General features: G+C 32.3%; 1 protein-coding gene and 1 long non-coding RNA gene across 2 annotated transcripts; both read right to left on the bottom strand.

Annotated features, from left to right (window-relative positions):
• Positions 1-1101: 1101 nt before the first annotated feature.
• LOC107780316 (MDIS1-interacting receptor like kinase 2-like) lies at positions 1102-1574 on the bottom strand. Its single transcript, XM_075232063.1, has 2 exons — positions 1193-1574; positions 1102-1148 (listed from the first exon to the last, which is right to left on the bottom strand). Exons 1-2 carry the CDS (start codon positions 1572-1574, stop codon positions 1102-1104), a joined length of 429 nt encoding a protein of 142 aa, XP_075088164.1.
• Positions 1575-4773: 3199 nt separating this feature from the next.
• Positions 4774-8226, bottom strand: LOC107780315 (uncharacterized). The gene is made up of 2 exons (XR_001646787.2): positions 7856-8226; positions 4774-5192 (listed from the first exon to the last, which is right to left on the bottom strand). It is a non-coding gene; the product is annotated as an uncharacterized LOC107780315 (long non-coding RNA).
• Between the last annotated feature and the right edge of the window lie 4301 nt (positions 8227-12527).

Raw genomic sequence — 12527 nt, 5'->3', positions numbered from 1 at the left:
ATATATGCACAATCCAGGGAAGGAGCATTGGCAAGCTGTGAAGTGGATTCTACGGTATATTCATAATACTGTAGATGTCGGGTTAGTTTTTGAGCAGGAAGACAATCAGTCTGTAGTTGGATATTGTGACTCAGATTTTGCGGGTGATATGGACAAACGAAGATCAACTACTGGTTATGTGTTTACTTTTGCAAAGGCACCAGTTAGTTGGAAGTCTACTTTGCAGTCAACAATTGCTTTGTCTACAACAGAGGCAGAGTACATGGCTATTACAGATGCTGTGAAAGAGGCAATTTGGCTTCAAGGATTGCTAAAGGAGCTTGGTGTTGAACAAAAAGGTATCACAATTTTTTGTGATAGTCAAAGTGCTATTCAATTAGCGAAGAACCAAGTTTATCATGCAAGGACGAAGCACATTGATGTTCGGTATCATTTCGTACGAGAAATCATAGAAGAAGGTGGAGTCACGGTGAAGAAAATTCATACTACAGAGAATCCTGCTGATATGCTGACAAAGGTGGTGACTGCGGTCAAGTTTCAACATTGTTTGGATTTGATCAACATTGTTGAACACTGAAGATTGAAGATGAAGACACAACCAAAATTTGTTATTGAGAGAGAATTGAAAATGTGGAATTTTGCCAAGGTGGAGATTTGTTGAAGTTTGGCAAAATGCCAAAGTCCCACATTGGTTGGGAGTTAAGTTTGGGGAGGATTTTTCCCCTATAAAAGAAGGCCTAATGTTTAGGATTGAAACACACCTCTCATTTGCCTTCTCATCTGTTTAAGGCATTTGTATCTTCTTTTTTTAGTATTATTTCACTTGTATTTTTGGAGTGAAATAAAATATTGGTTGTGTCCGAGGAGTAGGCAAAATTAGCCGAACCTCGTAAATTCTGGTGTTCCCTTTATTGTTGTTTTATTGTCTTATTTATTATTTGGTGGCTGTCATAATTTTTGGTATAGTAGTTGTGACTTATTCACACTATATACATTTGGCTTCCGCAACAATTATATAAAGCTAGCTCAGTAAGAGACCTTAGGTTGCCTATTTCTGCTGGAATAGAACCATTTAATTGGTTGTCAACAATATGAAGGGTCTTAAGCTTTCTTAGTGACCCGATTTGTGGTGGGATTGTGCCCGAAATCTGGTTGATCGACAAGTCAAGATAAACTAGATTAGTGAGTTTACCTATTTCGGGTGGTATGGTGCCAGAGAGCTGGTTCACGCTAAGATCAACATATTCAAGAAAAGGGAGAGATGAAAATGGAAACTCATAGAGTGTGCCAACAACACTAGCATTTGTAATATTCAACCTGTTGACCCTACCATTTAAGCATGTAACTCCATACCAGCCCCTGCATGCATCAGAACCTTTCGCTCCGACGCTGGAAGAATTCTTGGAACCAACAGGACTTAGTTTCCATGAAGCCAATAAGGTATTATTCTGGTTTTGGAAAGTTGCTTTCCATTTGAGGAGAGCAGTTGCTTCCTCAGTGAAACCATAAGTAACTGTGAAGAGATATAAGAGAGTAAAAAACTGAAGGAAAGAAAATATTCTGGGAATCTTCATTATGGTTAATCTCAGTTGATTGTTTTGGTTATTGATGAACTTGTGCAGAAGTAGAGTTCTATAGTGTAGTGAATCATTAAAAGTCTTGCGAGTCAATAGGTATTTATTTTCTCAGCTTGTGAAATACGGGTAGAAGGACTTCAAGTCAATGAGTCAATATAATGTCTCACTAAATCCATAGAAGGAAAAAGGAAAGCATTCCAATTGGCCAAGCTTTAAATTTGTGGAAATATAGAGAGATTCTTCTCCAGAACTATTCAGAAGTCTTTTGCATTGACGAACTAATGGACATGCCTGTCAATACTTGTATCATCTTCGTAATGTGGAATTATTGCAAGTTTTTCTCACACACATCAGATCTGCTTACTTGGTCAGAGAATCCACTGGAAGTACCTACAAGGTGGAGCAAATTAAAATTTGACGATGAAAATTGCAGAAAAGGAAATAATTTCGAAAAGAATTAAAGCGAAAAGGAAAATGAATTGAGAGAGTGTCATAGACAATTGCTGAAAGCTCCTGAACTGGGCTGTAAAGGAAGAATTAATATGAACTTTTAATTTTGAACAGCCTGCTGGAGCATCCAATATTTAACTTTGAATTTTGTTTTTAGGTTTTGCTCCATAGCCACAGTCGGAGAAACAAAAAACAGTATATTTTGCTCCATTTCCATACTAGCAGAATAATGTTAATCATCTTTAGATGGGAAAAATTAATTTATTATGAGGGTGAAAATTTTTATAAAGAGTTGTATATATTGTATTTGTCAAAAATTATCTTTAATATGATCAAATCATGTTAACATTAGGAACGTATTCGCAGATTGCCAGAGTTTGCAAGGATCAAGGTCGAGAAGTCGACGTGGATCAAGGTCGAGATCGAGCATCTTAGACAGGGTTATAACGGCTAATCTTAGAATCGAATACAAAAGAAAATATTTTAGTGGATATTTTTTGTACATGTACTATTAGAGTTTTTAGGAATATGTTCCCTGTGAGTAGAAAAAGATGGGGACATGACATATTCATTTGTAAAGAAACACATTGACTTTATCGAGAGAATCTGGCCTTATTACAAACATACAAAAATAACTTTTTTATTAGGGAAATTTTCATAAAGCACTATCTTTTAGTAGTAATTAGTCATCTATAGATATCATTTGCTATATTACGGATTATATATACCTTTTTTGTGGTTATAAGATATATTTGATGTATTTAAGCTATTGTATTCATGAATACAGTAGCAAAAATAGGCGTGAATCAGGGAAATCCAGCTAATCAGTTGTTGTATTCGAGTGTATTCGACTGTATTCATGGAGTGAAATGTGGGATTACAGCTGGACAAATTATTGTATTCGACTATATTTACGATTAACACAATAGACTCCTAATATAACTCAACAAACTCAATTATAACACACAAAATTTGTATTTCTTGTTATAAAAAAGATTCTCAACTGAAAAATACTCCAAAAACATAGCAATCTTAAGAGAAATTATATAATACATCTGAATACATAAATTATATTAATTATAAAAACATATGAATACATTCATGGCATATAGCGAGACAGTGAATACAATGAAATACATAGAATACAACGGGATACATTGAAAAACAATGGAAAAAAAGACAATGAATATAATGAAATACACGGAATACAGCGAGATACATTGAATTATAATGGAAAAAAAGACAATGAATACAATGAAATTCATGAAAATACAGCATGATACGTTGAGAATACATTGAAATATATTAACAGAAAATCAAGTTGCTCAGCCCCAAACTCCGTTGTCTTTGCTCAAGAACAAACCCTAATTTCCGCCTTGTAGCCAAATAGAGCTTCTTTCGATAGTCGGCGAGTGTCATACGGCGTCGGACGGCTTCTTCTTCGGTAGACATATCGAAATTTGCTCAAAGATCTGTGGAAACTGCTTTCTGATATCGATAATGAACAACCTCTCAACTTGAGGACCAAGCAATGTTTAGATCCCTTGTTCAGAAAGTACAATACTTTGAGCACACCGTTGTTTGAAAATATATATTCTACAATTAATTATTATTGGGAAATTTTTTTAGTTGAGAAGATGCCGCTAGAAGGAGGAGGAGAGCGAAAATTTTAATGGGATGGGGAAGAGAATGAGATGTATCAAAGTAGAGAGAGAAAGAAAATAGTGTAACTGAATAGCGTATTTAGTGGTTTAGGACTAGGAGGTAACCAAAATTAAATATTTTGCTATAAACCTTAAAAGGTATCTATAGAATATAATTTTTTTAAATGGTATTTATTTAAAATAAATAAGGTGTTAACATTTGCTATAGGAGGTAAAAATTCCTTTTTACTAAGATTCTTCTCTAGCTTTTCCACTTGATCCACGAACAACCTGAGTGTCCAAAAGCTCATCAATCATTCATTATTGTCAGAGAGAATATCAATAGATCCCAGTCCTTTTTGGGTGACTTTTTATTTATTTAAATGTCATCCGTTGCTATTTATTATTATCTAATACTATCTTCCATATTTTTGTATTATTGAATAGTGTTATTATGGCTTACATTCATTACCATTCGAACAAACATACATTTTATCTGCCATAAATCCGACAACCTTATTTTTTGGATATTATCACCTAAGATTAAAACTATTTTACTTAAATCTAATTGGTTGAACCCAGATCTATATTTTGGGTCAAACATATATTTGCTCCATTACGGTTCCTTGAACATGCCTCGGTCTTCAAATAACATTACTTTCTCCATCTTTCCTAAAAGGAAAACAAAATGATTTCCAAATTGCCTTTAATGAAATTCTAGTCCTTTCCCTTTTGGTGGAGGATCTTTTCATTTGCATTAAGAATGAGTTTAAAATTTCCAGTTCGGAGATGATTTAAGAACACTGAAGGACTTGAATTCATCTTGAGAGTTAAAAGAACCAATTGGTCTAACAGGAAATGCTCTACTATTTAGTATTCCTACAGCCAAACAACCAAAAGTAAATGGAAGGTTATACCAGCCCCGGTTTATACGGCACTACTGAAGCGGTAGCCCGGGCGTTGCCGGGCCCAACGGGAATAGAACTATACAATTATAAGTAAAAGTATAGTGACAATGTCTCCAAAGGATGAGCTTGTATAGAGAAATGGGAGACTGCAAATTAGCTATTACTGAAATGTTAGTCAGAAAAGAAATAGAAGACTACACAATTGCAACAGAAATCTTATTCTTTTTAATCCTGCTCTCTGTAATCCATATGTTACCCAAAAATCATATGGCTTTGCAGTAACACCTGATGATACAAATAAACTGTTGCAACAATAAAATTTTAGTAAAAATCTCAAAAGTACTCTTATAGCACTAAATGAGCTAAAAAAATCCGAGAAAAGAAAATTTTGCAGCAGTTAGAAAGACTCGTATAAAATTCATATGAAGGTCGAGAACCAGGTCGCATGTGGTTAGCATTCCATTAAAATGTGAGGAAGCTAAAAGGTTTCCAGAGACTCTAAGAAGACGCCAATTTCTCCCATCAACTTGTTCATTCTTATGCTTTTCTCATGTCATTTGGATGAACCAGTGGTTGTGTATCTATGTGATGTCCAATGAATGCATAACAGGGTCCTGAGAGAGTACAATGAAAACCATTAGTTTTTTTAGAGGTGTCGATTGTGTAAAATACAAAATACAATCGCTTGCACTGATAAAAGTGCAGAAGTGAAAAAAAAAATGTATTGATGAGCAAGGAGACAAATTAGATATGACTAAAGTTCTACCGTCTCAAAATATGGCTACCTTAATTATATATTATGGTACTCCGATATTTTATACGTTAAATATAGTAATAAGAAACAGTAGTTTGTCTTGAGTATTTTATTTTAGCTATGAATTGCTCAAGCTAAAATAAAATACTCAAGACCATATAAATTGCTCGAGCTAAAATAAAATACTCAAGACCAAGCTAAATAAAATACTCATCTTCATATTAGTAATTCAAGAAGAATTGTCAAACCTTGATAACCCTTTGGTTCTCAAGATTCATAAAGAAAAGTGTAGTTCCTAATAAGGAGTTGGTGACCCAAGTCCAGCATTGAGATTGTCATCTGACTAATAATTCACCTTAGTTGTGGTCAGCAGCATCACAAAGATATCTTGATCTTTTAAAACCTTTTCTAGCTTTGGTTTGCAGTCATCGGTTGACTGCTTTATATAATCCATATGTTTCACACACTCAGAGGGGGAAAAATAGGATTTAATAAGACATCAAAAGTGCTATCTGCTGGAGGTCATAGTAAAATTCCGAGAAAGTTAGTACTCTATATTTGTTTGTTTTACATAATCATTTCCTGACCTAAGGTCAAAACCCTTCAGTTCTTAAATCCCAAAAAGCTTACTTAACCATCTAAGACGCAAAGATATTTTATATCCCTAAATGATGGGTAAGAAGACCCTTAACTTAGCCAGTATTCATACAATTGAAAAAAGGGTCAAAAATTGCTCTTGTAAAGATATGATACTTATTTCAAGGCAACTGTCAAGCCAGTAATGGTATGATTGTGAGGACCACCTTGAAGTCCAGGAGAGACTGCCTGATTGATTTTGTGTTCATAGTCGTACAAGACCTTCAGAATTAACATAACATAATTATGCTATTAGTTTCAACACTATTAAATCAAGTATGATGACTATGTGATACCAATATAACTGAAGAGCAATATTGTTGCCTATTTCTGATGAAGAACAAGACAGTCGAATATTAACATATCATCTACATGAGAAGTTGTTCCAACGTGATTGACATGATTTATATTTTTCACAAGGCGATTAGTTGTTGCTTCGCGAACGAAGTTTTAGGCGTCGTTGCAATAAATTTTCTTCTTTCAAGGTCATTCCTAAAGAGTCATCTATTTTAAGGTGTTTGTATCCTTATCATGAGCTTCCATTACCGAGCGAGGGCCCCTTTGTTTTATTGTCGAATATCCGTTAATCTGAAATTTTTTGCAACTATTGGAGCTCCAGCTGTCCTGAGGTCATTTTACAACAATAGAATTATGTTTTTTTAATCAAATAGCAAGAGATACTCAAGAAACAACAATTAAATATAATGAGCAAAAATAGCACAACTATTTCACTTTATTTATTCTGTTGTAAGCACGTATGATTATAAAGAATACTATTATAAAACACCGAACATGTAATATTTACACAACAAATATCTTTAAAGGAATTTAAGCTCTCAAATTAACAAAGTAAAATGAATTATGATAAATTACGTGTGGTTAGCTAAGAATTGTTTAACTTAATGCAAGAAAGTATTCGGAGAGCTTGTAATAACTATTGACTTAAACTTAATAAAGAAAGTATTCTCTGTCTAATACTCAAAGGAAAACAATTGTATAAGCTAAATATAGAAAAGTATATTTATGAATACAATTGTGTGACTCCAGGGGTCATGTGGTACTCGAAAAATCTTCAAAAATCAATCTTTCTAATACGAAAACACTTGCAGGAACTTATTTTATTTTATTGAGTAGGAAGAAATAAAACTCTACGGAGAAGCATAGAGCAGGTATACAAAAACTTATTCGATGATCACAATCAATCAAAATGATGTCCTAGCTTCTACTAAAACAGTAAAAAGAGGAAGATAATTAAATCTAATAAACTAAGTTCTCTGTCATTTTGTTGAGTACTATCTAAATTAACAATTTGTGCCAACTGCCAAAATCTCTTGTTATTTGAGATCCTCATCAATTTTCATAGTAGAGTGAATTACATGCTTTCTAGTTATCGTTAAGTGGGATGCTGATAAAGTTTTGGTTTGTCTGTCTTCAAATATAATCTAATTGAATCGTGGAATTGGTCTACGGCCAGTTGCATTGCCATGATGCATTATTGTCTAATAGAACAGTTAAGTGCCTTTGATTAGGTAGACTAACAAAAATGTAGGATTAGGACCTCTATTACCTATCTTATGTAAATCTGCTTATTGAACACCATTTCTGTGTGTCTATGGTATCTGTTTCTTTATCAACCCTTCCTTCTAACCCCTGGTCCACTATTACTGCCACCGAGTTATTCTTGAAAACTCCAATCATTACAATAACACTTTTAGATCTAATTTCTACAAGAATTAAGCATTCCCGTATCCCATAATTGTATCAGTAAAAACGATTATGGCATGTAGCAAAAAGGATCAACTTTTATAAAAACAAAAAACACCCAGGTGATATAATGTAAGCCAAAAATAAAATAAAATAAAATAAGCAATCATATATGAAACTTACCCTTTTAAGGATAAGGCAGGAAACTCCAAGAAACTGAGTGTGTTGTGGGTAGAACAAATCAAGTTGGGAATTTATAGCAAGAATTGGAGATAAGGCACAGGTATACAGGATACAGAATAGACGAAGAAAATAGAGGAGCAAGTCACAGACGACAACAGAGGAAGCTGTAGTAAGATCAAGGTAACTCCACAGAGAACATGCTTATGCCAAGCACGCACGCGTCAAAATAGCAAGAGAAGCGGGCAGCGCGTCTAATTTTGTAAGCGCATGAGGCCCTAGGGTTTTTTCAACCGCTGCTACATTGAGTATTAGGGGCAGAACAGGAATAAACTATAATTTTCTGGGTTTTTTGTAAACTCACATTGACCAGAAGCTCCTCTCGATTCTCATTTCTAAAGAGTAGTAAAATTTCAAGAATTGAATTCATAAACATTTAGCAGTTGTATTCAATTTCCAAAAAGAACTACTAGTTCTATAATACTACAAATTTCAAAAGTCTTTTCTTCTTTTTTTCCTTTTAAAATCCGTGTTGATTCAAACTACACCATCTAAATTGAAACGGAGGAAGTAATATCTATTGACAAACTATACGTCAATTGGCTTTTATGGATGCTATTTGCTGAATAAATGCATTAAGTATCCAATTGCGAAGCAACACAAGAAGTTGCTTATTACTAAGATTTGGAGGGTGTTTAGATTCGCTTTTAAGCTGGTCAAATCAGTTTTTAAGCTCTTTTTAGTTGTTTATCGTGAAACAATGTAGTTAAATTTATATATAGTTTATAGACAAGTGAATCGATTTGATCTAAAAATAATAGATGGATTAGATAAAATGGTAAGACTTAGAGGGTATTTGGTTAAGCTTATAAGCTGGTTTGTTATAAATATTTTTTGACTTATCTACGCGTTTGGTAAAGTTAAAAGTGCTTATAAGTCAAAAATAAGCCAAAAGTCATAAGCTGGTCACCCCAGCTTATGAATTTTTAGCTTATAAGCACTTTAAGTTTGACCAAGATTTTTACTATTTTATCCTTAAAATATTCCTTTTTTAGAACAAAACTCCTACATCGAACTCATTATTTATTGTTACACCTAGGGCACAAGATCACAGGATCAAACTCCTCTTAAATGACAATTATGAGAGCCATTGAAGAATGTGTAATGGTGGGCGGTGAATGGCATATTCGCTGTAACGGATTATGCACTTAATGCTATAGAATATTCTTCATTGAATACTACCGGATGACATGCATTTATTTTGCCTTTATGAATATCATTCTTTCCGATGTCAAGCGAGATCATTGCCTTCGGGTCCGACTATTTTTTGTCTCCACTCCACATCACTTTCTCGTGTGATCATTAAATATGAACATATTTTACCTCATACAGTAGCTTTTTTCAGTGTTTGGCAAAGTTAAAAAGTTCTTAAAATAAGTTAAAAACTGCTTAAAAACAAGCCAAAAGAATAAGTCGGGCAACCCCAACCTATTGCCTTTTGGTTAAGTTATTTATGCTGAAAACTCTTTTTTTTAAGTCAATCCAAACGGGCACTTGTTCTAGTGGGCTTAAGCTTGCTCAAGATTCTTTTGGGTAAAATCCAAAAACTTCTACTTTAAGTAGGCGTTTGGACATGAATTCCAAAAAAAAAATCAAATTTGAAATTTCACTAAAATTTGAATTGAAGATGAAGTTGTGTTTGGTTATAATTTTTTCAACATATTTGGCAACTAAAAACTAGCAATCTTCCCATTTTCAATTGAAAAACTAATGCTCACCAGTTTTTCAATTCGAAAATGCATTTTCAAGTGAGATTGAAAAAAATTGTAAGATTTAGATAACCAAACACTGTTTTCAAAAAAAAAAAAAAAAAAAAGAGAAAAATTTCTTATGTCCAAACGGGTATAAATTGGTCCTTTAATTTACTTTCTAGATTTGCGATAACAGAAATACACCAAGATAATTTAGGGGCAAAAGGATGGCTAGCCAAAGTGGTAAATCCTGGACTTAGGGCTAGCAAATGGGCGGGTTGAGCTGAATTTAGATGGGTCAAAATGAGTTGAATTAATAAATGGGTCATTGTCTAATCCAACCCAAACTTTACTTGGACTGAGATGGGTTGGGTCAAGATGAGCTAAAAATAAATTATGGCCCAACTCGACAAGTTTGACCCATAAGTGGATTTTTTTCATTCCTATACACTATTGGAAACTTTATTACCCTAAATATTCATGTTTACTAAATTACCCTACCTACACAAGTTTTGTTTACAAAATATACACATTCCCGTTTAAAAGGCTCTCAATTCATTATTAGTGTCTTCAATTAAGGGATTTAGTTACACCATTTACCTTTTTTCTGAACTTCTCTTTTAATATCTTCATTAATAATAGAAATTATATTGTCACTTGTTCATCTTATGACTAGCTATTCACACTAGCTGTGAATTTGCACTAATTCATACAATTTGATATCACTTGGTTAGTCAATGTTAGCTTTAGTTGAAATCTCTAGACTATTTTAGACCGATGTTATTCTTATTTCTTAGTTTTATTTTCAACGTTTTTTCTTCTTATAGTTTACACCAAAATTATTCCTTAGTTTTACTTTTTTTTTTTTAACTTTCTTTCCTTCTTATTTACGGGGGAACGTGTAAGTTTATTTTTCGCACACAAAATAACTATAACAACCATGATTTAAAGAAAGGTAATTTCTATATATCTTAAAATATGATACCAATAAAAATATTTCTTTTATTACAATTTTGTCCGTTATACTTAGGGTCTATCTATTGTTAATAATAAAGAAATTAATTAGTTCCTAAATAAAATGTGAGATTATTTTATTTAGTGTATGGTTGGATTTTACGGTTTCATGATATCACATTATATGCATATTCAATGATGAAAATTTCAAATAACAATTTGAAAATTTTGTCCTAAAGCTACGTCACACAAGAGGAAATGTATATAGAAAGAACATCATCTATTTTCATCTTTTTACAGCACGACTACAAATACCAAAGGATTCGGGAATTTTCTAAACTTAAACAAAAATCAATCCCATTAATGTTAACAAAATTTTGACATGGGTCCATTATTTGGAAGACTTTCCTCCAAGGGACAAATTTTGAGCAAAACGATTGACATTGAATCTGGGATTAGAGGAAAAATCTGTATATACCAAATCTAAAATTAAAGAGTACGTACTACTCTGTTTGCTTACAAGTTGAGCATATTTTAGGATTCAAAAGAACTAATCTACAACTTATCTACAACTTTTATACATTATTTCTATACAGTTAAATACAACTACAATATCATACAACTTAAATACAATTATTATACAAGTTTTATACAATATGTCCTTTGTATATTTTCTATCTGATTTATGCATAGTAAAAACAAATTTCAAACAACTAATTATATATATTACACAACTTATCTACAATTTTCATACATTATTTCTACTCAGTATATACAACTACAATATTATACAACTTAAATATAATTTTTATACAATGTTATTCAACTTTCATACAATAGTTAAATAAATAAAAGAAAAATATATAAACAACAGAATACAATTTTACTATAATTTTGTAAATATAATGTATATTATGTCTTCTTCTTCTTCTTCTTCTTCTTCTTCTTCTTCTTCTTCTTCTTCTTCTTCTTCTTCTTCTTCTTCGTCGAGTTTCAATCTGAAATTTAGCCAAAACTAAGTCTAATCTTCACCAAAACCCCTCAAAATTGAGAAATAAACTCCAAACCATATTCTCAATTATTTGCAACAACACCCAATCCAAACGAATAATGATTTTTGAAAACTCAAATTCGAATTCAAAGCTTCAAAGCTTTTTAATGGTTGTCAATGGTGGAATTGCTGTTCTCTTTTCATTTGCTTTACATTACTAAAATTAGGGATTGAGAGATAGAGAGAGACGCAGAGAGAATTCCCAATTCTTTGCAACAACATCCAATTCAAACAAATAATGTTTTTTGAAAACCCAAATTCCAATTCAAATTCAAAGCTTTTTAATGGTTGTCAATGGTAGAATCGTGGGTGAGTGCAAGATACGTGGTGGAGGGGGTGGGATGTAGAGAGAGAAATGCGGGGGAGTGGAAGATATGTTAGAGTAATTTTAGGATACTAATTATTATCATTAATTCCCTTAAAATATACATAAATGGTAATTTGGTATATAAAATGTAATTATAGTAAAACTTGAGTAGGGAAGGTAATATAGTTTCATAAAGTGTATAGAAATGTAAAAATTCCTTATTAAATATCTTGATGTCAGGTAATCACGTTTCACTATAATGTGCCCAGCTATTGGAGATCAAATTTGATATTCTATATCTCTATTTTAAATCAATTTGATAACTATCATACATGTTTTGTATAAAATTATCTCGTATATTATACTATTAGTCCCAGTAATTATTTTTATAGTTATATAAATTCATTTTGCTATGGATTTAGTAATTCAAATTAATTACACATTAGTATTGGGACGTTCAAATTTGATACTGATTTGTAATTATGTTCATTATACTAGTTTTGCAGATTCAAGAATTCAAATATAATATTGTTGCAACCAAATTGATTTTTAATTGTTAGCTTGCTATTTTATTTTTTCACTATTTATACTACACCAAAGTTAAATAAGGAT

This window comes from Nicotiana tabacum, chromosome 16 (genome assembly GCF_000715075.1).
Source record: "Nicotiana tabacum cultivar K326 chromosome 16, ASM71507v2, whole genome shotgun sequence".
In the NCBI taxonomy this organism is placed as follows: domain Eukaryota; kingdom Viridiplantae; phylum Streptophyta; class Magnoliopsida; order Solanales; family Solanaceae; genus Nicotiana; species Nicotiana tabacum.
This window is presented reverse-complemented; position numbering and strand designations above follow the sequence as displayed.

Coding starts and splice junctions, on each gene's coding strand:
- LOC107780316 (XM_075232063.1), bottom strand. CDS start 1,574: ATGAAGATTCCCAGAATATTTTCTTTCCTTCAGTTTTTTACTCTCTTA. Junction 1,149..1,192: donor CACCATACCACCCGAAATAG/GTAAACTCACTA, acceptor TCGATCAACCAG/ATTTCGGGCACAATCCCACC.